This window comes from Hirundo rustica, chromosome 28 (assembly GCF_015227805.2).
Source record: "Hirundo rustica isolate bHirRus1 chromosome 28, bHirRus1.pri.v3, whole genome shotgun sequence".
NCBI classification, from domain to species: Eukaryota; Metazoa; Chordata; class Aves; order Passeriformes; family Hirundinidae; genus Hirundo; species Hirundo rustica.
The window spans coordinates 2638052-2656040 of record NC_053477.1 but is presented as its reverse complement, the minus strand read 5'-3'; the positions used below and the strand labels follow the sequence as shown (position 1 = coordinate 2656040).

General features: G+C 49.7%; 1 protein-coding gene across 2 annotated transcripts in view; it reads left to right on the top strand.

Annotated features, from left to right (window-relative positions):
- The first annotated feature begins 7767 nt into the window (after positions 1-7767).
- The window catches only part of DPYSL2 (dihydropyrimidinase like 2), a 58150-nt gene continuing 47928 nt past the window's right edge, over positions 7768-17989 (top strand). Inside the window, exons 1-2 of one of the 2 annotated variants that reach the window (XM_040087626.2) lie at positions 7768-7889; positions 8754-9120. In XM_040087626.2, coding sequence (XP_039943560.1) covers positions 8770-9120 — 351 coding nt within the window. In that variant the 5' untranslated portion in view covers positions 7768-7889; positions 8754-8769. Of the gene's footprint in view, positions 7890-8294; positions 8383-8753; positions 9121-17989 lie in introns of those variants that run through there. The other variant, XM_040087627.2, reaches the window with a different exon arrangement.

Genomic DNA, 17989 nt, shown 5'->3' with positions numbered 1-17989 from the left:
ATGCCTTGGTTTGGGTTTTTTAGCTTTGGTATTTTCAGCGTGAAGTTTTCGTTCAGGGGTTTGTCCTCCCTGCTCTTCCTTCTGATGCGGAACCAAATCCCGGGAACATTGATCACCAAGAAAATCTCTGCTTGAGGCCTTTGGGAAAGGCTGCTGCTGCTGTGTATGTTTATAATATTATACAATATTATAATATAACATTATATGTAAATACAATACATAATCTATTATATTATAATATTATATTATATATAAATATACTATCTACTATCTACTATCTACTATCTACTATCTACTATCTACTATCTACTATACCCTATACGCTATATGCTATATACTATATATTATATGCTATGTGCTATATGCTATATGCTATATTCTACTCTATATTCTATATTCTATATTCTGTATTCTATATTCTGTATTCTATATTCTATATATTATATTACATACGATATATATTGTATATAATATATTATATAATATAAAATACAATATATCATATCCTATCCTATCATATCATATCATATCACATATCACATTTAGAATATAGTATAGATGATATTCCACATAAGCAATATTATAACATTGTATAGTATTTTATATACATATACTTTAATATATATTTATACTACAGTAAATGAAACTGCTGCAATGATAACGTGAAGAACATACGAGCCTTTAGTTCTTTCTGTTTCACCTCAAAGTGTTGCACTGCTTGGCAAACCCGGTTTTGTGCGGTTATTTCCCATTTTTCCCGGCTGGGAATGGCACCAGCCTGGCACCACGGCCCAGCTCAGCCCCAGTGCTGGATTCCAGCGCAGCAGCTCTCCGTCACTGTCTCTGCCTGGCGTTTTTCTTGCAGAATAAAGCAGGACACTCTGGTTATCAGCGCTCCCAAGGCATTTTCCCTCTCCTTCCGCTGGGCTCTCCAGGTCAGCGAGTGTGTGCATGTAACCCAGCAGAGCCTACCTGTGCAGACAGGCGCCCTGTGTCCAAAATAGGCTCTAAAGCCACCCCCAAACACGAGGTGAAGCTGCTTAATGCAGCTTAAATGGTAAGATGCTTCTGTGCCGTGAGCTGGGAGAGATTCCAGGCAGTGGATGAACACAGCCACCAGCACCAGCAGCGCGGTGAGAGCTCACCTGGGCGCTCTCACCCAGCATCCCCTCCTCCCTGCGCCTGGTGGGCACTGCCCTTCCTTTTCTTTCAGCTTGTGGAGCTCAGACATCCACGGGGAATCCCTGACAAGGGAGAGGGGGAGGATTTCTGCGTGGGGAACGTTCTCAGCTCCCATCCAAGGGTGGCTTCTGTCGCTGTCGGAATTTCCCCCGGTGCCCGAGGAAGCCTTCCCTGAGCCCTGCATCCTGCCGGTGTCACAGGGCAGGGGGTGTCCCGGGATATCGCTGTGTTATACTGAAGTCTTTTCATTCCAAGGCAATTTCACGGATTGGGGAGTGCTGTGGGAATCGCTAGGGAAGAGCAGGGACAGCAGTGAGAAACTCCAGAGGGGCTGAAAGGAAAGGTGAAGCTGGGCTTCACCCCCGATGATGTTGCAGTGGGTCAATGCGAGAAGAAATTGGTTTTCATGAGCCTGGGCTCCTCCTCGTGTTGAATTTACAGCTGATTTTTATCTCCAGGGCTGTTGTGCCCTGTCTCAGAGGAACCCAGGGGGCTGCAGCACGCAAAGTCAAGCTGGTGAATCACTCACAGGCCGAGCTGTGCTTTGTGACCCTTGCTGTTATTTTTGACATCATTATTTGTTAACGCTTGGAAGGTGTGTGAAGTGACACGGATCGCAGCTCTGGTGTGTCTGCAAGGGGGAGATCTCACCTGGGGAGGTGGGGAGCAGTCAGGAGATCCCAGTGACAGCGCATAAACTGATATTCATGATAAACTGGGTCCTTTTGAGACAAAGCTGGCAGAACTTTGGATCATTTCCAGTCCCCACATCAATGGCTGTTTCCTGCCCAGTCCCAGCTCCACGCGAATGTCCGTGGTGGTGAGCCAGGAGCTGTCATATTCCGAGAGAGGAGTTCAGAGGAAATGTTAATATTTAATGCTGCCTTTTTGTGGTTAGCTGGGTGAGTTCTCGTAATGACACTGTCTGGAAGAAGCTTATCCCAGCCATCAGCTGTAATTCAGCTGCCGTGGGGCTTCCAAATGTCACAGGACGCTGATGGATCTCAAGGAAATCAACAATTCTGGAAATTCTGCCTTAAATACCGAATGTTTCAGTGAGATTCCTGCTGCTTCTGTCCATGATTATCCTGGTAACAGCTGAAAAAAATCTGATTTTGGGGTGGGCTGGTGCCTATCACACGCTGGATTGGTGAGGAGAGGTTTTGATGGCAGTGAGGGTCTCTGTTCCCCCTGGAAGTCACTGGGAATCGTGGGCATCATTTCCATTTGAACCTTTGGAAAATCATTGACTCACTAGCTGTACTTTTGGCTGTGGGCAGGGTGTTTGCACGGACCAAAACTGTTTGCACGGACTAAAACCCACTGGCAACAAAATTCGAGGGGCAGAAATTTGCCAGGGCTACTTTATGTTAGCTGAGGTCACTGAGGAAAAAAAATCGTAGAGGGAAAGTGAGGCATAGGATAAACAGAAATAAAAAGGACCAGGGGGGAAAAAAATGATCTTTGTCTCAGCATTTGAATGGACTGTATTCATTTATCAAAAGACTTTCTGCTGGCCTTTAATGTTCCTGAAATAATGTGTCTCGTCTTTGAGCGCTCGCCGCCAAGAAAAGCTGTCAGCCACTCCAGCAATTATCATATCCCAGAGGGAAGCTGGTTAATGATTTCTCCGTGGACAACTTGGTCTTTCAGTTTTTGTGCCCTGCCAGAACAATTTCCAACCCAATGAAGCATTTTAGGATTTGCTTGGATTCTTAATACTCGAGGAACGTTCTGGAAAATGGCAGCGATTCAGTGGCACTTCTCGATCCCGAGCCCTTGCCTTGGGAAATTCAAGTGCCAGGGTGGGATGTGGGGAGCAGCAGTGGGTGAGGCAATGCCCAGAAAGAGGGAAGGTGACTCTCCCAGCTTCTGGCCAGGCAGGGAAATTAAGATTATTGCCGTGGCACACGCAACAAGTTGATTTTTTTAAGGGCCGCGTAATTTCGTGAGCGGCGCTGGTCGCAGAGTTCAGCACGGCCTAAACAGATCCTCGCTCTGAGCAGCCCTAAAACGCTGATTTCTATTCAAGCTTTGTTCAGCTTCTCTCTGAGGATCGGCGTGGTTTGGGTTGGGATCATCCCCTGCGGAGATGCAGGCTGCAGCTCTCCAGGCCATCCCTTAAATTGGCGCAGGGGCTCGTGCCAGGCTGCCTTTGCTCATTTTCGCTGGAGAATTGGCTCAGTGGAGTTCTGCTCCTGCAAACGCCCAAATTTCACCTTTGCATGATAAATCTTGCACCCACTGGAAGTAATTAAGAATTTATTATTTGAGATAGGAAGAGCCCCAGGTTTGGAAGCAGTTGCTGTCATTTGGTTTAATAATGGCAATTTAATGGTGGAATATGTTGCTGCAATTTTTGTCTGGGTTCTTAATTGTTAAATAACGAAGAAAATTCTGGATTTGCAGCAAGGATCTCACCTAAGGATGGGAGGCAAATAAAGCAACGTCAAGCTTTTAGTGCCTTGTTTCTAATTCCAAGTTTGACTGTTCAGCCTTGGCAGTAAGAGTGAGAATGGAATGGAATAAAGCACCATTAGACATTTCCCTCTGGAGCAGTGGAATCAGAGAATCCCAGGACAGTTTGGGTGGGAAGGGATCTTAAATCCCACCCACTCCCACCCCTGCCGTGGTCAGGGACACCTCCCACTGTCCCAGGCTGATCCAAACCCCGTCCAACCTGGCCTTGGACACTTCCAGAGATCCAAGGGCAGCCACAGCTTCTCTGAAATTCCCTCCACTCCCTCCCCACTCCCGCAGAAAGGATTTTTTTTCCTGACATCCAATCTAAACCAGCTCTCTGTCAGTTTAAAGCCGTTCCCCCTCGTCCTCTCACTCCAGGCTCTTGTAAAAGCTGGGATTTCTTGGCCAGATGGAAGAGGGAATGAGAAATCACTGATCACCACTGGTGTGACACGGGGGATCAATCCTGTGCTCCGGAGTTTTTCCAGTTGGATTCCAGGGCTCTGTACACAGAAGGAGTTGCAGTGTGAGAGTAAAGAAACCAAATTTTCCCCTCGTTTGACGAGGAGCCAGCCCACTGCCTGTCTTTGTGCTCACGTCTCCTTTCTATCAGGGGAAAGTCATTTTTGCAAAAGAGAATTGTGCAACCCAGGCTCTTCCTTCTTCAGTCCTTTTTCTCTGCCAAGGCCAATCCCCAGACAGGGATTGTCTCCTCTCACGGAGTGCTGAAAGCAGGGAGTTCTTGTGGCACTCGGGACTTTTGTGCAGAAGCATAAAAAGATCTTAAATGAGGCCAATTCTGCCACTCTCCTCTGCAGTTTCAGGGTAGCTCTACATTAATCACTTTTCTGGGGTTTTATTCCACTTGCTCCGAGGTGTCCAGAGTTTGAGGATGTTAAGGAAATCTGAAGATGTGTTTTTACTTAGTTTCCCTCTTTTGTCCTTATTACCAATATCTATTTTTAATCAATTATCAATATATTATCGACTATACACACCGTATTATAAATTTCACCCTTTTTCACGTGTTTCTGGGCATTTTATCTGCAAATAAACACTCAGCTTCTTCTTCTCTGCACAGCCCTATAGCTGATGCAGCAGGAGCTAATTAATGCTCATTACAGGAGCAGAATATAACGCTGCTGCACAGAGACTGAAGCTGTCAGTGTGATTCCAACTGCCCTGATTCATCTCTAAGGTCGTGTTTAGGTTTCTCCAGCGTTTCCTCACCTTTGTAGGGCCAAGTATGAGAGGTTTTCGGAGGGATTTTCATATTGATGCCAAGTTTATGAAATTCAGATGAGGGTCAGTGTCATTCTCAAAGTAGTTTATGTTGTTCTCAGTGAATATAGAAATGCTGTGGCATTATTAAACACACGGATTATCATCCCCCAGCGATTTTTTTTTTTCAGTAAAATGTTGTTATTTCCATGCTTAGAGCATGGGCATACCCAGTCATTGGTTTAATATGTTACCAATTGTTCTGTGTTATGTAGCTGTGAGCTCAAACTGAAATATAAACTCCATCATCCCTTATTCTCCTTTTGATAACAAAATTGATGGAAATCTCATACACCTGACTGGGAATTCTGGGATCCTAAACAAGGCTGGTGTGTCAGGCGTTATAGAGGTTTGATGGGGTTCAGGTAGGAAGGAAATTCCTGTGTCTGGTCCCAAATTCAGAGTGATTTTTGGGGGGTCTGAGTTCTCACTGCACTGGCTGGTGCATCTTCACTCTTGCTAAGACTCTTCCTAGAGGAAGAAATATTTGAGGAATAATGCAGTGGAACCTTGTAGGCACATTTAATTCTTTCAGTTCAAGTGTAACAGAATAAACAGAATTCGCTGCAGCTGGGAGTTTTGCAAGATCTGATACTTGGGTTTCATAGGTGGAAATAAAAACTTTTTAAAATTGCCTCTTCTTTTTTTTCTTAATATTTATTTTTTTTCAGTGTCCATGAAAGGCCACATAAAAACAGAATTAGTAGACAGACACTGTGAAATGCCCAGAAAAGAGAATACAGCCAAAGGAGGATGTATTTTAGCAGTTCAGTAATTTTTTTGAATGCCTGAACTTCCTCTGGGTGGTTGAAATCATCTTTGGTTTGATACGAGAGACCAGGCAGAGTCTCAGCAGCTCAGCAGACACAGGTGAGGTCTTTGACAGACCTCCCATGAGCCCAGGTGGAAACACAAACCCCAGATAACCGAAACACTGCCGAGTGTGTCCTCGGGTGCCCGTGGAAAGGGGAAGCGCTTGGAGATAGACGTTCTGTATTTCGAGGCTGTCTGCATTTCGTGGGGTTATTGTAAGAGTCAGATCTGCACAGCAGGAACACTCAGCCTTTGGGAGTGACCTTTATCAGCTCCGAGACCTTTGGAGGTTTAGTCCTGCAGGACTTTTGGGGGTTTAGTCCTGCCTGCAGGATTTCATCCCTGGCTGGATCCCCGCCCAGCCGCCGGCTTTCCTGGCAGCTCCTTCCCACCCCTCCACGGAGCCCGTGGCCATCTGAGCATCTTCCAGAGCTGTGCCGAGGGACGAACCAGCTGGATTCCAGCTGAAAGCCACCGCCTTCATCTCAGCAAACTGCAGAACGTGTCATCACAGCCACTCCAAGGCTTTTCCTCCCGCCGGAGCCTCCGGCAGCGCTCCCCGCAGCCCCGGCGCTGCGGCAATTAATATTTATAAACCCTGAATAAAACAGCACCGGTGCGTACCTGAGAGACCATCTGCCGGGCTCCAGTCCCAGCCACGCACCTGAGATCAGCACGGCTGCGACCCTGCGGGGTCCTGGGATGATCCCAGGAGGGGAAGGAGCTGGGGCTGTTTCCCTGGAGAGCCCCTGGCTTTGGATTCCTCCCTCCTTCATTAGTTACCAGAGCACATCATCCTCATCCTTCAGGGCCAAGCTGCTGGCTTATTATTTTTTTTTTCTTTTCTTTTCTTTTTTTTTTTTCAGTCTGGAGGCTTTTATCACTGCGCTGTGCATCTATTACCGGGCTTTGCTCGGTTGTGACCTTGGCTTTGGTGGTTTTCCACCTTTTGGATACAAATGCCTTGATCTGGGTGTGGTTTTTAGGGAGAGATGGCTCTGGGATTATCATTTTTTAAATACACCTTGATTTATTTATTTTTAGTGGGGTTTTTTCTGGTTTGTTTTTTTGTGTGTGTGTGTGTGAATGTGTGTGTGTGTTTTGTTTTTTGGTTTGTTTTTTTTTTTTTTTTTAATCTTGCAAAGGTAGCCATTTGGACACAGATGCCTCTCAATTAACAATTAATGTATGCGTGTGCAAAGATGCCTATCAATGAATAATGCATGGGATTGAGTAGCCTGGCCATTGGGTTTGGCCTGAGCAAATATGGCACATGGATCATCCCGAGGGCCCCAAAACACACATGAAAAACGCATTGTCAGGTGGAGACAGCCACGTTCCACCCATTGCGAGCTGCACTTCTTACCTTGGTGACCAGCCTGGCTCTGCTCCCACGTCCCCAGGGTGTCCCAGGGTCGGGTGGGCTCTGCCCCAACCAACCCCAGCCCTCCCTCCGCCTCGCCGGCCCTGGAGCGGCTCGTTGAGGTACAAACCCCGCGGAATAAATCCCAGAGGATGCCAGACACGCGGAGCAGGAGCTGGGTCGGAGCCCGGCAGAGAGGGGGCAGCGAGCTCGGACCCGAGCCGGGCGCGGGTGGTGCTGAAGGGACAGCGCCGGGACCGGCCAGGGCCCTCGCGTCCCCCTTGACCTCATCCCCTCTCCCTTGCCCCCATCTTCCCTCTTCCCCATCCTCTCCCTTGACCCCATCTTCCCTTTTCCCCATCCTCTCCCTTGCTCCCACCTTCCCTCTTCCCCATCTCCTCCCCTCCTCACCTCTCCCGTTCTCTCTCCGCTCTGCTCCCCAGCCTCGCTCCGCTCTCCATCCCCCATTCCCCTCCTCGCCCCCATCTCCCCCCTGCTCCCATCTTCTCTCTACCCCGTCTCTCCTTTCCTCCCCGTCCTCCCTCCCCTCTGCCCCATGTCCCCTCTGTCCCCGTGTCCCCAAACTCCCCTCGGTCCTGTCTCGCAGGGTCACTGGCACCACGGGCAGGAGCTCTCGGGGCCGCTGTGTCTCCTCCTCTACAAACCTGCCCGCAGCCGCAGCCGCCCTTGGCCGCCTCCCCCGATCCCCCGCGGGGAGGAACCGGGCTCTCCTGCCGCTGCCGAGGCGTTAATTGACTCGCAAGGTCACTAATTTCGGCTCCTGGAGGTAAGTCCCGGTTGCCAGCTCGTTTCCCTCTCGCGGTTCCCACACCCCTGTCCCATCTGTCCGTCTCTCATCCTCTCTCCAGAACCATCCATCAGCCCCCTTTTTTTCCCCCCTCCGAAGCTGAGTCAGCGCCGCGCTCCCGCAGCCCCGCTGACCCCGCCGCGATCCCAGCCGCTGCCGCCCTGCGGCTCCGCGGCGCGGGGAAAGCTGAGGAACAATGGGATTCCCGGAGCGCTCCACCATTGCTGGGCTGGAGGAGGAAGGGAGGGACGGAGGCAGAGCCCCTCTGGGCCCTGCCCGGGCGAGGGGAGCCGCCGGGCGGGAGGAGGGGCCCGGTCCCCAGCAGGCTCCCGGAGCAGCGAGATCCGCACGCCGGGGAAGGGGAGGGGGAAAGGGTGGGTGTGATGGGGGCTGTTGCTCCAACCTGATCGTGTCCATTTGCCAGTTCACCACTCGCATCACTTCCGGAGCAGTCCTCAGTTTCTGCTGCAGAGTGAGCCGAATTTTTTTTTTTTTTTTTCGATTTTTTTTTCCCTCCTCTTTCTCTCTCCTTTCCCTCCCTCCCCATCTGGATGCCGGGAACTTGAAGCCTCCTCCCTTTATTGCTGCAGGATCTGCCCCATCCTTGCCTCAACTTTGCGCTGCATCGGAGAGCGAGCGAGCCACAGGCTGGCTGGTGCCGATGGGGGCAGGGGACTCGCCGGGCGCAGCCCTTTGCAGTTGATGTTGCCGCATCTTTAGGACCCAGATCCGTCCTTTTCCTATCGCTTTCCCTTTTTTTTTTTTTTTTCTTTTTTCTCCCCACCTCTTCTCTGTGCGTGCAGGATCCTCCTGCTCACCGCTGTTGTTATCCCCCCTCCGCAGGGAGCCCACCCCAGCCATGGCTGAGAGGAAGCAGAACGGGCGGCAGGGAGAGGAGGAAGAAGTGCCAGCCTTCTTCAAAAACCTGGGCTCGGGCAGCCCCAAGCCCCGGCAGAAATTCTGTGGCATGTTCTGCCCGGTGGAAGGCTCCCTGGAGAACAAGACCATCGACTTCGACTCGCTCTCGGTGGGCCGCGGGTGTAACAAAGTCGTGGCCAAGCAGAAGGACGTCGCCCACCTGGGTCCGGATGCTCCGTCCGTCTATTCCAAGCAGAGCGGGAAGGGAAGGGAACCATCTGTTGAATTCGGGAGAAAGGTGGAGATCAGGAGTGCCACGGGGAAGGAGGCGCTGCAGAACCTGAACGACAAGGTGGGTGCACAGATAGAGAAATACATTTATATTTATGTATATGTACCTAGTGCGGGGTGAGCTCGAGCACGCCTCGGGCTGCAGAGAGGATGGATCCTCTCCACCTGCAGCCGCCGGCTTTTTTTTTTGTGTCCCCTGCATCCCTGTGGCATCCCTGTGGCATCCCTGGGCAGCGGCATCTCTCGCAGAGCTCCCTGTGCTCCCTGCAGGTGTGCGAGAGGGGGGCACCAGAGGAAAGAAGAACCCCCCCCGCCCCTGCACCCACAAACACCCGGCCCTGCCCTCCCGTCTGGGGAGAAACAGCCACTTTTTTTCGTTGTTGTTGTTTTTTCTTAGGCGATTCCCTCAGCGCGAAGGTAGGGAAATGCCCCACCCAGGCAGGGAATGCAGCTCACGGAACACAGACGCGATTGTGAGCATCAGCGTGAGCATCAGCGTGAGCATCAGCTCCCGGGATCAAATCCCTGCAGCTTTCTTCCAGGGGGGATCCGCTGTCCCTGCCCCCGGGGGAGGACAGGAGCCGGGGTGACCCCCGGGAGCCGCATTTCAAAGCCGATTTTCGGCAGTGCTGCTGCCTACGGTGGGAATTTTTGACTCGGGAAGAGCTGGGACTTTCACGGGAACGTGGCACCCCTCGTAGCAACCCAGAACTCCTCCCAGGGTTTTAAGGCTGCTGCAGAATACTTGTGATTTTCTGGATTCGCCGGGGTGTGCTAAAGCCCATCCTCTTCCAGAGGCAAAACCCACCGAAGCCACAGATCCGCCTGCCCGTGCCCATCTGCTTTCCTCAAGAGATGGATTGAAACCAGCTTTACTCGGCTGTGAGCAGGGAAATACTCAGTGCACGCCCCTGACAATGCTGGCAGAGGCTGGAGGAGCAGGAATGAATGAATGAAAGAGCCCCAGCAGCCTGCTGAACTCCCGGCCTGACGCAGGAGTTTCTCTGAGCATCCTCCCGGTGGGTTTGGAGCAGCCCCTTTCTTCTGGGAGCTGCTCCTAGGAGGTGCCTCCTGCTTTTTAATTCTGATGCGGGCTGTGAAAGCCGGGCAGAAGTCTGGAAGGCAGAATATGGGTTTATTCTCCGCCTTCTGCTTTCAGAAACGTGACGTGTAACTGGAGGTAATATTAAAAAAAAAACAAAAAAACCACCAAAAAACCATAAAAGGGTGAAATGCATTGGTTGTAAAATACCACCTGGAGGCTCATCCTCCCCAAACCAGGCCCTGCTGCGGTGACCTCAGGGCTCCATCCAGCCACGCTCCCACGTGTGGAGCGCTGCTGGGAGCTCACAGAGGCACAGGCGCGGATTTTCCGAATTCCCTCTCACACCAGCCCCAGCGAGGAGGAGCGGGATGAGCTCCACCCCGCTCCAAACTTGGCTTCCCAAACTCAAACAAAAAATGTGCCGCCACACACGCCTGAGGTTTGCTCTGATGGTGCTGGAGTGGCTACTAATGGAGTGGCTTTGATTAATTAGTCCTGTTGGATGAGTCAAGGTGCACTTCAAGGGTAAAGGGCTTTTTCATCTTGGGGAGTCAAGGGTTGTGCAATTCATGACATTTTAAGAGCTAATTTTGGACGGCTTGATGCCCCGTGGGACGTAAGTATAAGCAGGATACACATTAACTCTAAAAAGATCAATTATTTTCTGATTAAATGGTACCAGCACAATAAAAGTTTAAGTACAGCGTCGTGCAAAATCAGAATACACTGAGAATATTAATTTATTTTTTTTTTTTTAGAGCGTGTTTTTTGGTTCTATTTTAAAGATTATTGTCTCAATGCTAACTGAGGGGATGAAATAATGGGACGGTACAAAACATTTGAGTTGTTTCTCATTAGCTTTACCTGACACTGATGCCGGTGGATCGTGTTGTGAGGGGTGGTGAGCATTGGGGTAAGTGCAGTCTCTTGGGATAAATGTCATGCTGTGGATTGGGAATTCATTGCAGGAATGTTTTAGCTTTGGTTTTCCAGCTGACTGCACCCATGGCTCGAATCAATGGTTAAACCCTCAGCAAGTAAAATTGGCTTTATGGGTTTAAAACTCAGTCATCCTCTCTGTCACTTACAGAAAGATCTTGTCTTAATCCCCCTTGAAACAGCTAACAAAGCAACAGGGACAAGCCATTTTTTATATTTTTCCTCTGAGGTCTCAACTGTCAGGAGGATAAAAAAGGGGATGTAATTATTCCACATTAAATTGCAATATATTGTTCTGTGGGGCAAGATAAGGGCAATCAGATCTCTCAGTGTCTGCCCTGCCTGGGACATTCTGCAGCCATCTATCACGGACTGCCCCTGGGCTGTGCTGCCTCGTAATTCAGGGTTAAGATCAGCTCTGGAGGCACCAGGGAGGCTCGGCCTCGGTTCCAGCAGCGTTTTTGCGGCTCCGTCTCTGGTGGCCAATTCAACAGGTCTGCAGCTCAGCTCGGAGCCCAGCTCTGCTGCTTCCAGCTGCCAGGCCCTGGAGAGATGTCAGTGCTGCTGTTCCCCATCTGAACGTTCTCGTCCCTCCTCTTTGGGCTGCTCCCGTCTCTGGAGCTGCTGGCTCGGTGTCTGGCTCAGTGCTCCGAGCCCAACGCTGGGACGTGCCAAGAACGTCATCTTCACATGTGGGATTCCTTAAACGAGGCTAGAGGTCCTTGTCCTGGTGCTCAGGAGCTGCTGTGGGATCATTTTCTGCAGTGGGATGAGCCAGGTTGGAAAAGCTCTCCAAGACCATCAGGTCCAAGCTGTGCCCAATGCCCAGAGCCCTGAGTGCCACCTCCAGGAGCTCCTTGGACACCTCCAGGGATGGGGATCCAAACCTCCCTGGGCAGCTCCAATCCCTGAGCTCCCTTTCCATGGGGAAATTCCTGCTGCTGTCCACCCTGAGCCTCCCCTGGCCCAGCCTGAGGCCGTTCCCTCTGCTCCTGTCCCTGTTCCCTGGGAGCAGGGCCCGACCCCCCCGGCTGTCCCCTCCTGTCAGGAGCTGTGCAGAGACACAAGGTCCCTCCTGAGCCTCCTTTTCTCCAGGCTGAGCCCCTTCCCAGCTCCCTCAGCCCCTCCTGGAGCTTTCCCAGCTCCCTCAGCCCCTCCTGGAGCTTTCCCAGCTCCCTCAGCCCCTCCTGGAGCTTTCCCAGCTCCCTCAGCCCCTCCTGGAGCTTTCCCAGCTCCCTCAGCCTCTCCTGGAGCTTTCCCAGCTCTCTCAGCCTCTCCTGGAGCTTTCCCAGCTCCCTCAGCCTCTCCTGGAGCTTTCCCAGCTCCCTCAGCCTCTCCTGGAGCTTTCCCAGCTCCCTCAGCCTCTCCTGGAGCTTTCCCATCTCCTTCAGCCTCTCCTGGAGCTTTCCCAGCTCCCTCAGCCCCTCCTGGAGCTTTCCCAGCTCCCTCAGCCCCTCCTGGAGCTTTCCCAGCTCCCTCAGCCCCTCCTGGAGCTTTCCCAGCTCCCTCAGCCCCTCCTGGTGCCCCAGCCCCATCCCCAGCTCCGCTGCCCATCAGCTCTGCTTTGCAGTCAGTGCAGGAGGTTCCTGGTCCCAGAGCAGGGATTGTTGGAATGGCATTCCAGGGAAATGTTCCCCTTTTCCTTACATGACCAGTCTGGAGAGAGGAGCCTTCATCTGGGGCTTGAAAATCTCTGGCCGTTTCTTGCTTGAGCTGGGTCACTTCTCCCGGTGGATTTCTCACATTTCCCATCTCTGTAATTGCTATTCCTTCTGTCTCTCTCACCTGTTGAGGATTTTTTGGGACAGAGACAGCATTTTAGGGAACATCTTTAGAGAAATGCAAGGTTTAATTGGTTTGAGCGGCTGCTCAGACCCTCCAACACCAGTACAGGACCTGGGATCCTGGATCTCTCCCTCATTTGCCATCTTGTTGTTACTCCAGAGGTTCAGGTGTTTCCTCTGTGCACCTTTAAAATCCCATTTTTTTGCCTCCCTTAAAACAGTTCCTGGCCCTTTGGGAAGCACAGAGCACCGTGTGTGAACTGCTGGTCTAAACCCACAGAGCCGGTCGTAACGAAAAACAGCAATGAATAAACAGAGAGGAGGAAAATGCTTTTATTTTAGAATTGATAGGAGAGGGCTCGCCGGCCAAACAATGTCACGAAGCTTGTGACATGACTGGACTTCCTCCTGAAACCTCCAAGCTCTCGGGATCGTGGTTGCTCATTCCTGGAGAGAAATAATGAATAACAGGACGTTGTTGAGAGCTCAAATAATCACAGACTCTGGAACATTAATGGAGCTGTTGTCTAAAACAAAGGAGCTGTTCCAGACAGCTGGAAATGCAGTCCTGAGTTTAATTTGTCACAATGCCTGCAATTTTTCTTGCCTTGTTTCCACAATCATTTGCTTGCAAAATAATCATAAGGACTTGCACGCCCTTCCAACGGGTCAGGATGGTTTGTGGGGGGAAAAAACAACAACAACAACAACCGAGAGCGAGAAGCAAAAATGCCAAAGTGCTCCTAACTTCTTCTCAAAGCCGTGGCTGTGCACAGCTGCTGTTCCACACTCCCGCCGGGTGTTTTGTGGAGTGGTTTTTACACGCAGAATTTATCCGTTTACTTCCACGCAGGGATGAGCAAGGGGGTTTTGGTCCTGTGCATTGTTTGGGTTCAAGGTTTGATGGGGAAATTGAAACTCTTGGAGCCAGATCTCCCGGGCAGAGGTTTTATAGGAGCCAGATCTCCTGGGCAGAGGTTTTATAGGAGCCAGATCTCCCTGGCAGAGGTTTTATCTCCTGGGATAACTGCAATTAGCGGCACGTGGGAGTGGCGGTTTGGTTGTGCCACCGCCCTGGACGTCATTTAACAGGTCCCACCTGGTTTTAGCAGGTGCTGAGCAGATATTTAGGGCTTGTCTGAGGTTTTTTTTTTACATGCAGGGCTGTGTCTGACTCCCTGTATCACCCATCTGTCTCGTGGCACATCAAACCCGGGTGTTTCTCCTGGGACGTTGTAGAGTTCAGGTGGGGTTGGGGATGTTCTCTTAGCTTGTAAAACAACAGCATTTGGGAGCAGAAAGCCACCAAAACCCAAACCCTTTTGCACTTCTGTGTGATTACCGGCGTCCTGCTCTGTGATGCCCTCCCAGAGAGCAGGAATGAACCTCAGGGTGGGAGAACAGGGGTCAAAAATTCCATTTTTTCCCTGAATCACGACCATCCTGCACCTCAGAGGAAGGCAGAGCCAGCTGGCACAGGCAGGGCAGCAGCAGCTGAGAGCCTGATGTTCTGTCCTGCAGGTTTTTTTGGGGGAAAGGATTATAATGGTAAAAAAACCCTGCACAATCACTGGAAACATCCATTTCTTATCCCCTACCCGTGTTCCCGTGGGCCTGGAGGTGCCAGGGGATGAAAGGGAGAGGCAGTGACAGCGAGCCCTGAATGTCCCGTGCCTGTGTTCCAGAAATTCTGCATTTAGCCGCGGTGCAGGTCGGGGCAGGATGTGACTGCGAGCGGTTTGGAGAGAACAGCACTTTTTTTTTTTTTCTGTGAATTGTCCAACCCCTGACAGAGCAATCCCTGTCTAGAACCCTGAAGAGAGCCTGGCTCGTTCCCGGGTACAGGATGGGGAATAAACTCTGTTTAAGGACAATTCACATCGTGCTGCTCAGGACATCTCCTCTAAGAAACACGCTCCAACGCTAACAGCCTTCCTAAAACGCTGTTTTTCAGCCTGCTGAAGGGTCCTCTGGATATAAAAAGAAAGAATCAATGGGAAGGTTAATTTTAATTTGCAGATCGAACGCGCATTTTGACTGACCTCTTTGTGTGGCTGGGAAGTGGATCTTACCCTCATAAAATCTGATAGTCTGCATACAAAAACAAACAAACAAAAAAACCACCCCAAGGCTGTTTCTCTGAGAAGCTGTATGATTTTTTAACCTCCTCATAGTATCATATTTCACCCCATAGTAATTTCTATGCCACGGCTCTTAATTTTAATTTTTGTCCCTTAAGATAATAAACCAAGAGGTGCCCAAGCATCTCAAGCGCAGCTCCCCACAGCAATTCAATTTACAGCGATTAATAAAGGACAGTCCTCCCATCACCTTTTGGGGTGTAACTGCCATGTATCAGCCTGGATTTAATCCTCCTTACACTTCCTGGGATGCAGGAGGTTCCTGGAAAACTCCTTCCAAACCACCAAGAGTTGGAGCTGATGCAACAATTGGCACTGGCGGGATCATCAGGGGCCCCGTGGGTGAACTCCTGAAAGCTCTTTTGGCCCAGTTTATTTAAACCCATCTCTGATCCCTCTCTCCGTTCGGTTTTAAAATGGATATTTCCATTTGCAGGGTGGTTTTTTTTGTTTTTTGTTTTTCCATTTCATGGCAAAATGCCATCCTGGACACACCTTGAAGTGTTCAGTAGGAGCAGAAGCAATTTGGGCGTTGCAGAAATTCCACGGGCTTCGTTGCCATTACGCTAAAATTCCACAGAGGAAGAAACTCTTTTTAATACTTCTTTTCCTCAACCACCCAGTCAAATTTCATCCTTGGAAAAGAATAAAATTAAAAAAAATCCTTTTCCAAGAGCTTTCTGGTAGCTCACAGAAGATTCAGAGCTGATGCAAATCGATTTCCACGGCGCTGATTTACTTCAGCATAGATTTATTTTGATTATTTTAGCATAGATTATCACTGCACAGAGATTCTCATATTCCTGTGCCATTTTCCCTCCAGACCTTTTGCAGGATATAAATTTAGACGGAGATACTCTCCTTTAATGTGAAATAAGTTTCTGCTGCCAAGAGCCTCACGAGAAGTGCTGCAGGGAGGGGCTGATGATGATCCTGGCCAATATTCCCCCAAAATTCCTGAAGCCTGAGGATGGGTCAGGGACTCTCAATTCCTTCCCTTTATTAGCATTGATTAGGCAGTGCTCATTAATGTGACACCTCCAATTTGAGCCTGCTCAGCCCCCTGTGTGCATTAATAGACAAAATGCATCAGCATTTTCCAGAAATCCCAGCACTTCCCACGACACCCTGGCACTGCTGGAGGGGCAGCGGGGCTGGATCCAGCCCTGCCAGAATTTTAGGAGGAAATTCAATTCTCTCCTTGCAACAAAGGACCCAGCTCCTGCCCCTGACCGTTTCATAAATAGTTACTTTTCTTCATTTAACTCGTGGGGGGAATTTGTGCAGAAATTAGAGGTTTACCAGAGGAATCACTCAAGAGAATCGCAGAATGGTTTGGGTTGGAAAGAAGCTTAAAGCTCATCCAGCTCCAACCCCCTGAATGTGCAGGGACATCTCCCACCGCTCCAAGCTCTACCAGAACCAACCAAAAAGATGCACCTCGGTAATTCCAGGGTGTTCCCCACTTGTTCTCGTCCCAACACTGTCCATCAGCTCTTCTCCTCCCCTGCTGATCACCTCCCCCCCTGTGAGATTATACAGCTGAGGAAATTTCCGTTCCTCAGCGCTGTTTAGCAAGGCCAAACAAGCCAGTTTGCAACTGCAGTAATTTTAAAACTCCACATTTCCACGCCCTTTTAGCTCACTGCTAAAAGCAAAGAAAATTGGGGCACATTGGGGTGGTGTAACGGAGCTAAGGGAGCTCAATTCTGGTCCTAAATCATGGAAGTTTTAAAAATCTGGCGCTGCTTAGATGCTGCATCTTCAACAACCGTGGTTTTCCAGCCCTTCAGTCTCTGAATTTATTTTGTTCTGTACTGCTTAGGCTCTGGTAGCAGGGTGATGAGAAAGACAAGCTAAGTGTCACCTGAAGGTTGGTGATTGCTTTCTGAGCCCCGCCACTGCTGGATCCAAGTTATGGAATATTTGATTATGGGGTACCCAACGTTCAAGAACCGCAGCTATGAATTAAATCCATGTGCAGTAGGAAGCCTTAAAAAAATAAAATAATAATAATAATAATAATGAAATAGGTGTGTTTGGGCAGCTGAGATGGGCTCTGGGTGTGTTGATGATCCACTGCCCAAGGCCTGGGTTCCAGCTCCCAACCTTGGGCAGTGTGTGATTCCTCCTTGGTGCTCTCCCACCTGCAAAAAGAGCCATGGAACCGTTCAGATATGAAACTGAGGAGGAAAACGAGCATCAAAGAGGAAAAATTTTTTAAAAAAGGAACAGTTCCACTGTCTAAATTTAGGGACCTGATGTAGATTCTTGCTGCCGTGTTCTGAGCTCAAATATGCTTATGTTTCAAAATTATTTCAAGCACACATCAGAGGCTCAGGATAACTCATTCAGGGTTATCCTAATCATTAAATCAAAATAAACCCTACAGGCTGACAAATTAATCATTTTGCCACTGTCACAACGAGCCACTTTTTCATTTGTTGCTAATTGGATATTAACTGATTGACATATCAGCTCTTTTTACCCTTTATATCCTACCCAAAGCCAGGAAAAAACTCCTTCGCTCTTTTCCTCAGCTCTTCCTGTGAAGAAATGGACATAAAAGGTCCTGCGAGGAGTCTGTTTGAACAGATGTTGTGTTTATAATGATTTATTGCTCTCCCAGACCAAAGGTTTCATTTCTTACTGTGTGTTTGGGTGTGTCGAGATCCCGATCTCGTGGCAGGCAAAGATGCAGTGTGTGAAACTCATCACGAGTGAGGGAAGAAGGTAAGTCTTTGATCGTTAATTATCAGTCATAACCTTCAAGAAGAAGCGAGTTTGTGGCACTGAGTTCTCCAAAAAGTGTTTTGTGCCTTACCCCAGCCGATGTCAGAGGAACCTGGCCACGGCTCCCACCTCCATCCCCTGCACTGGGACGGGTGAGCCAGAACCAGCGAGGAGATATTGATGTTATTTAACACATTTCTTCCCTTGAAGTACCAGCTTATGGAGTTCAGGGACTGAGAAATTTGACTCCAAGGGTGACTGAAACATGGAGCACGGAGCTGGCAGCAC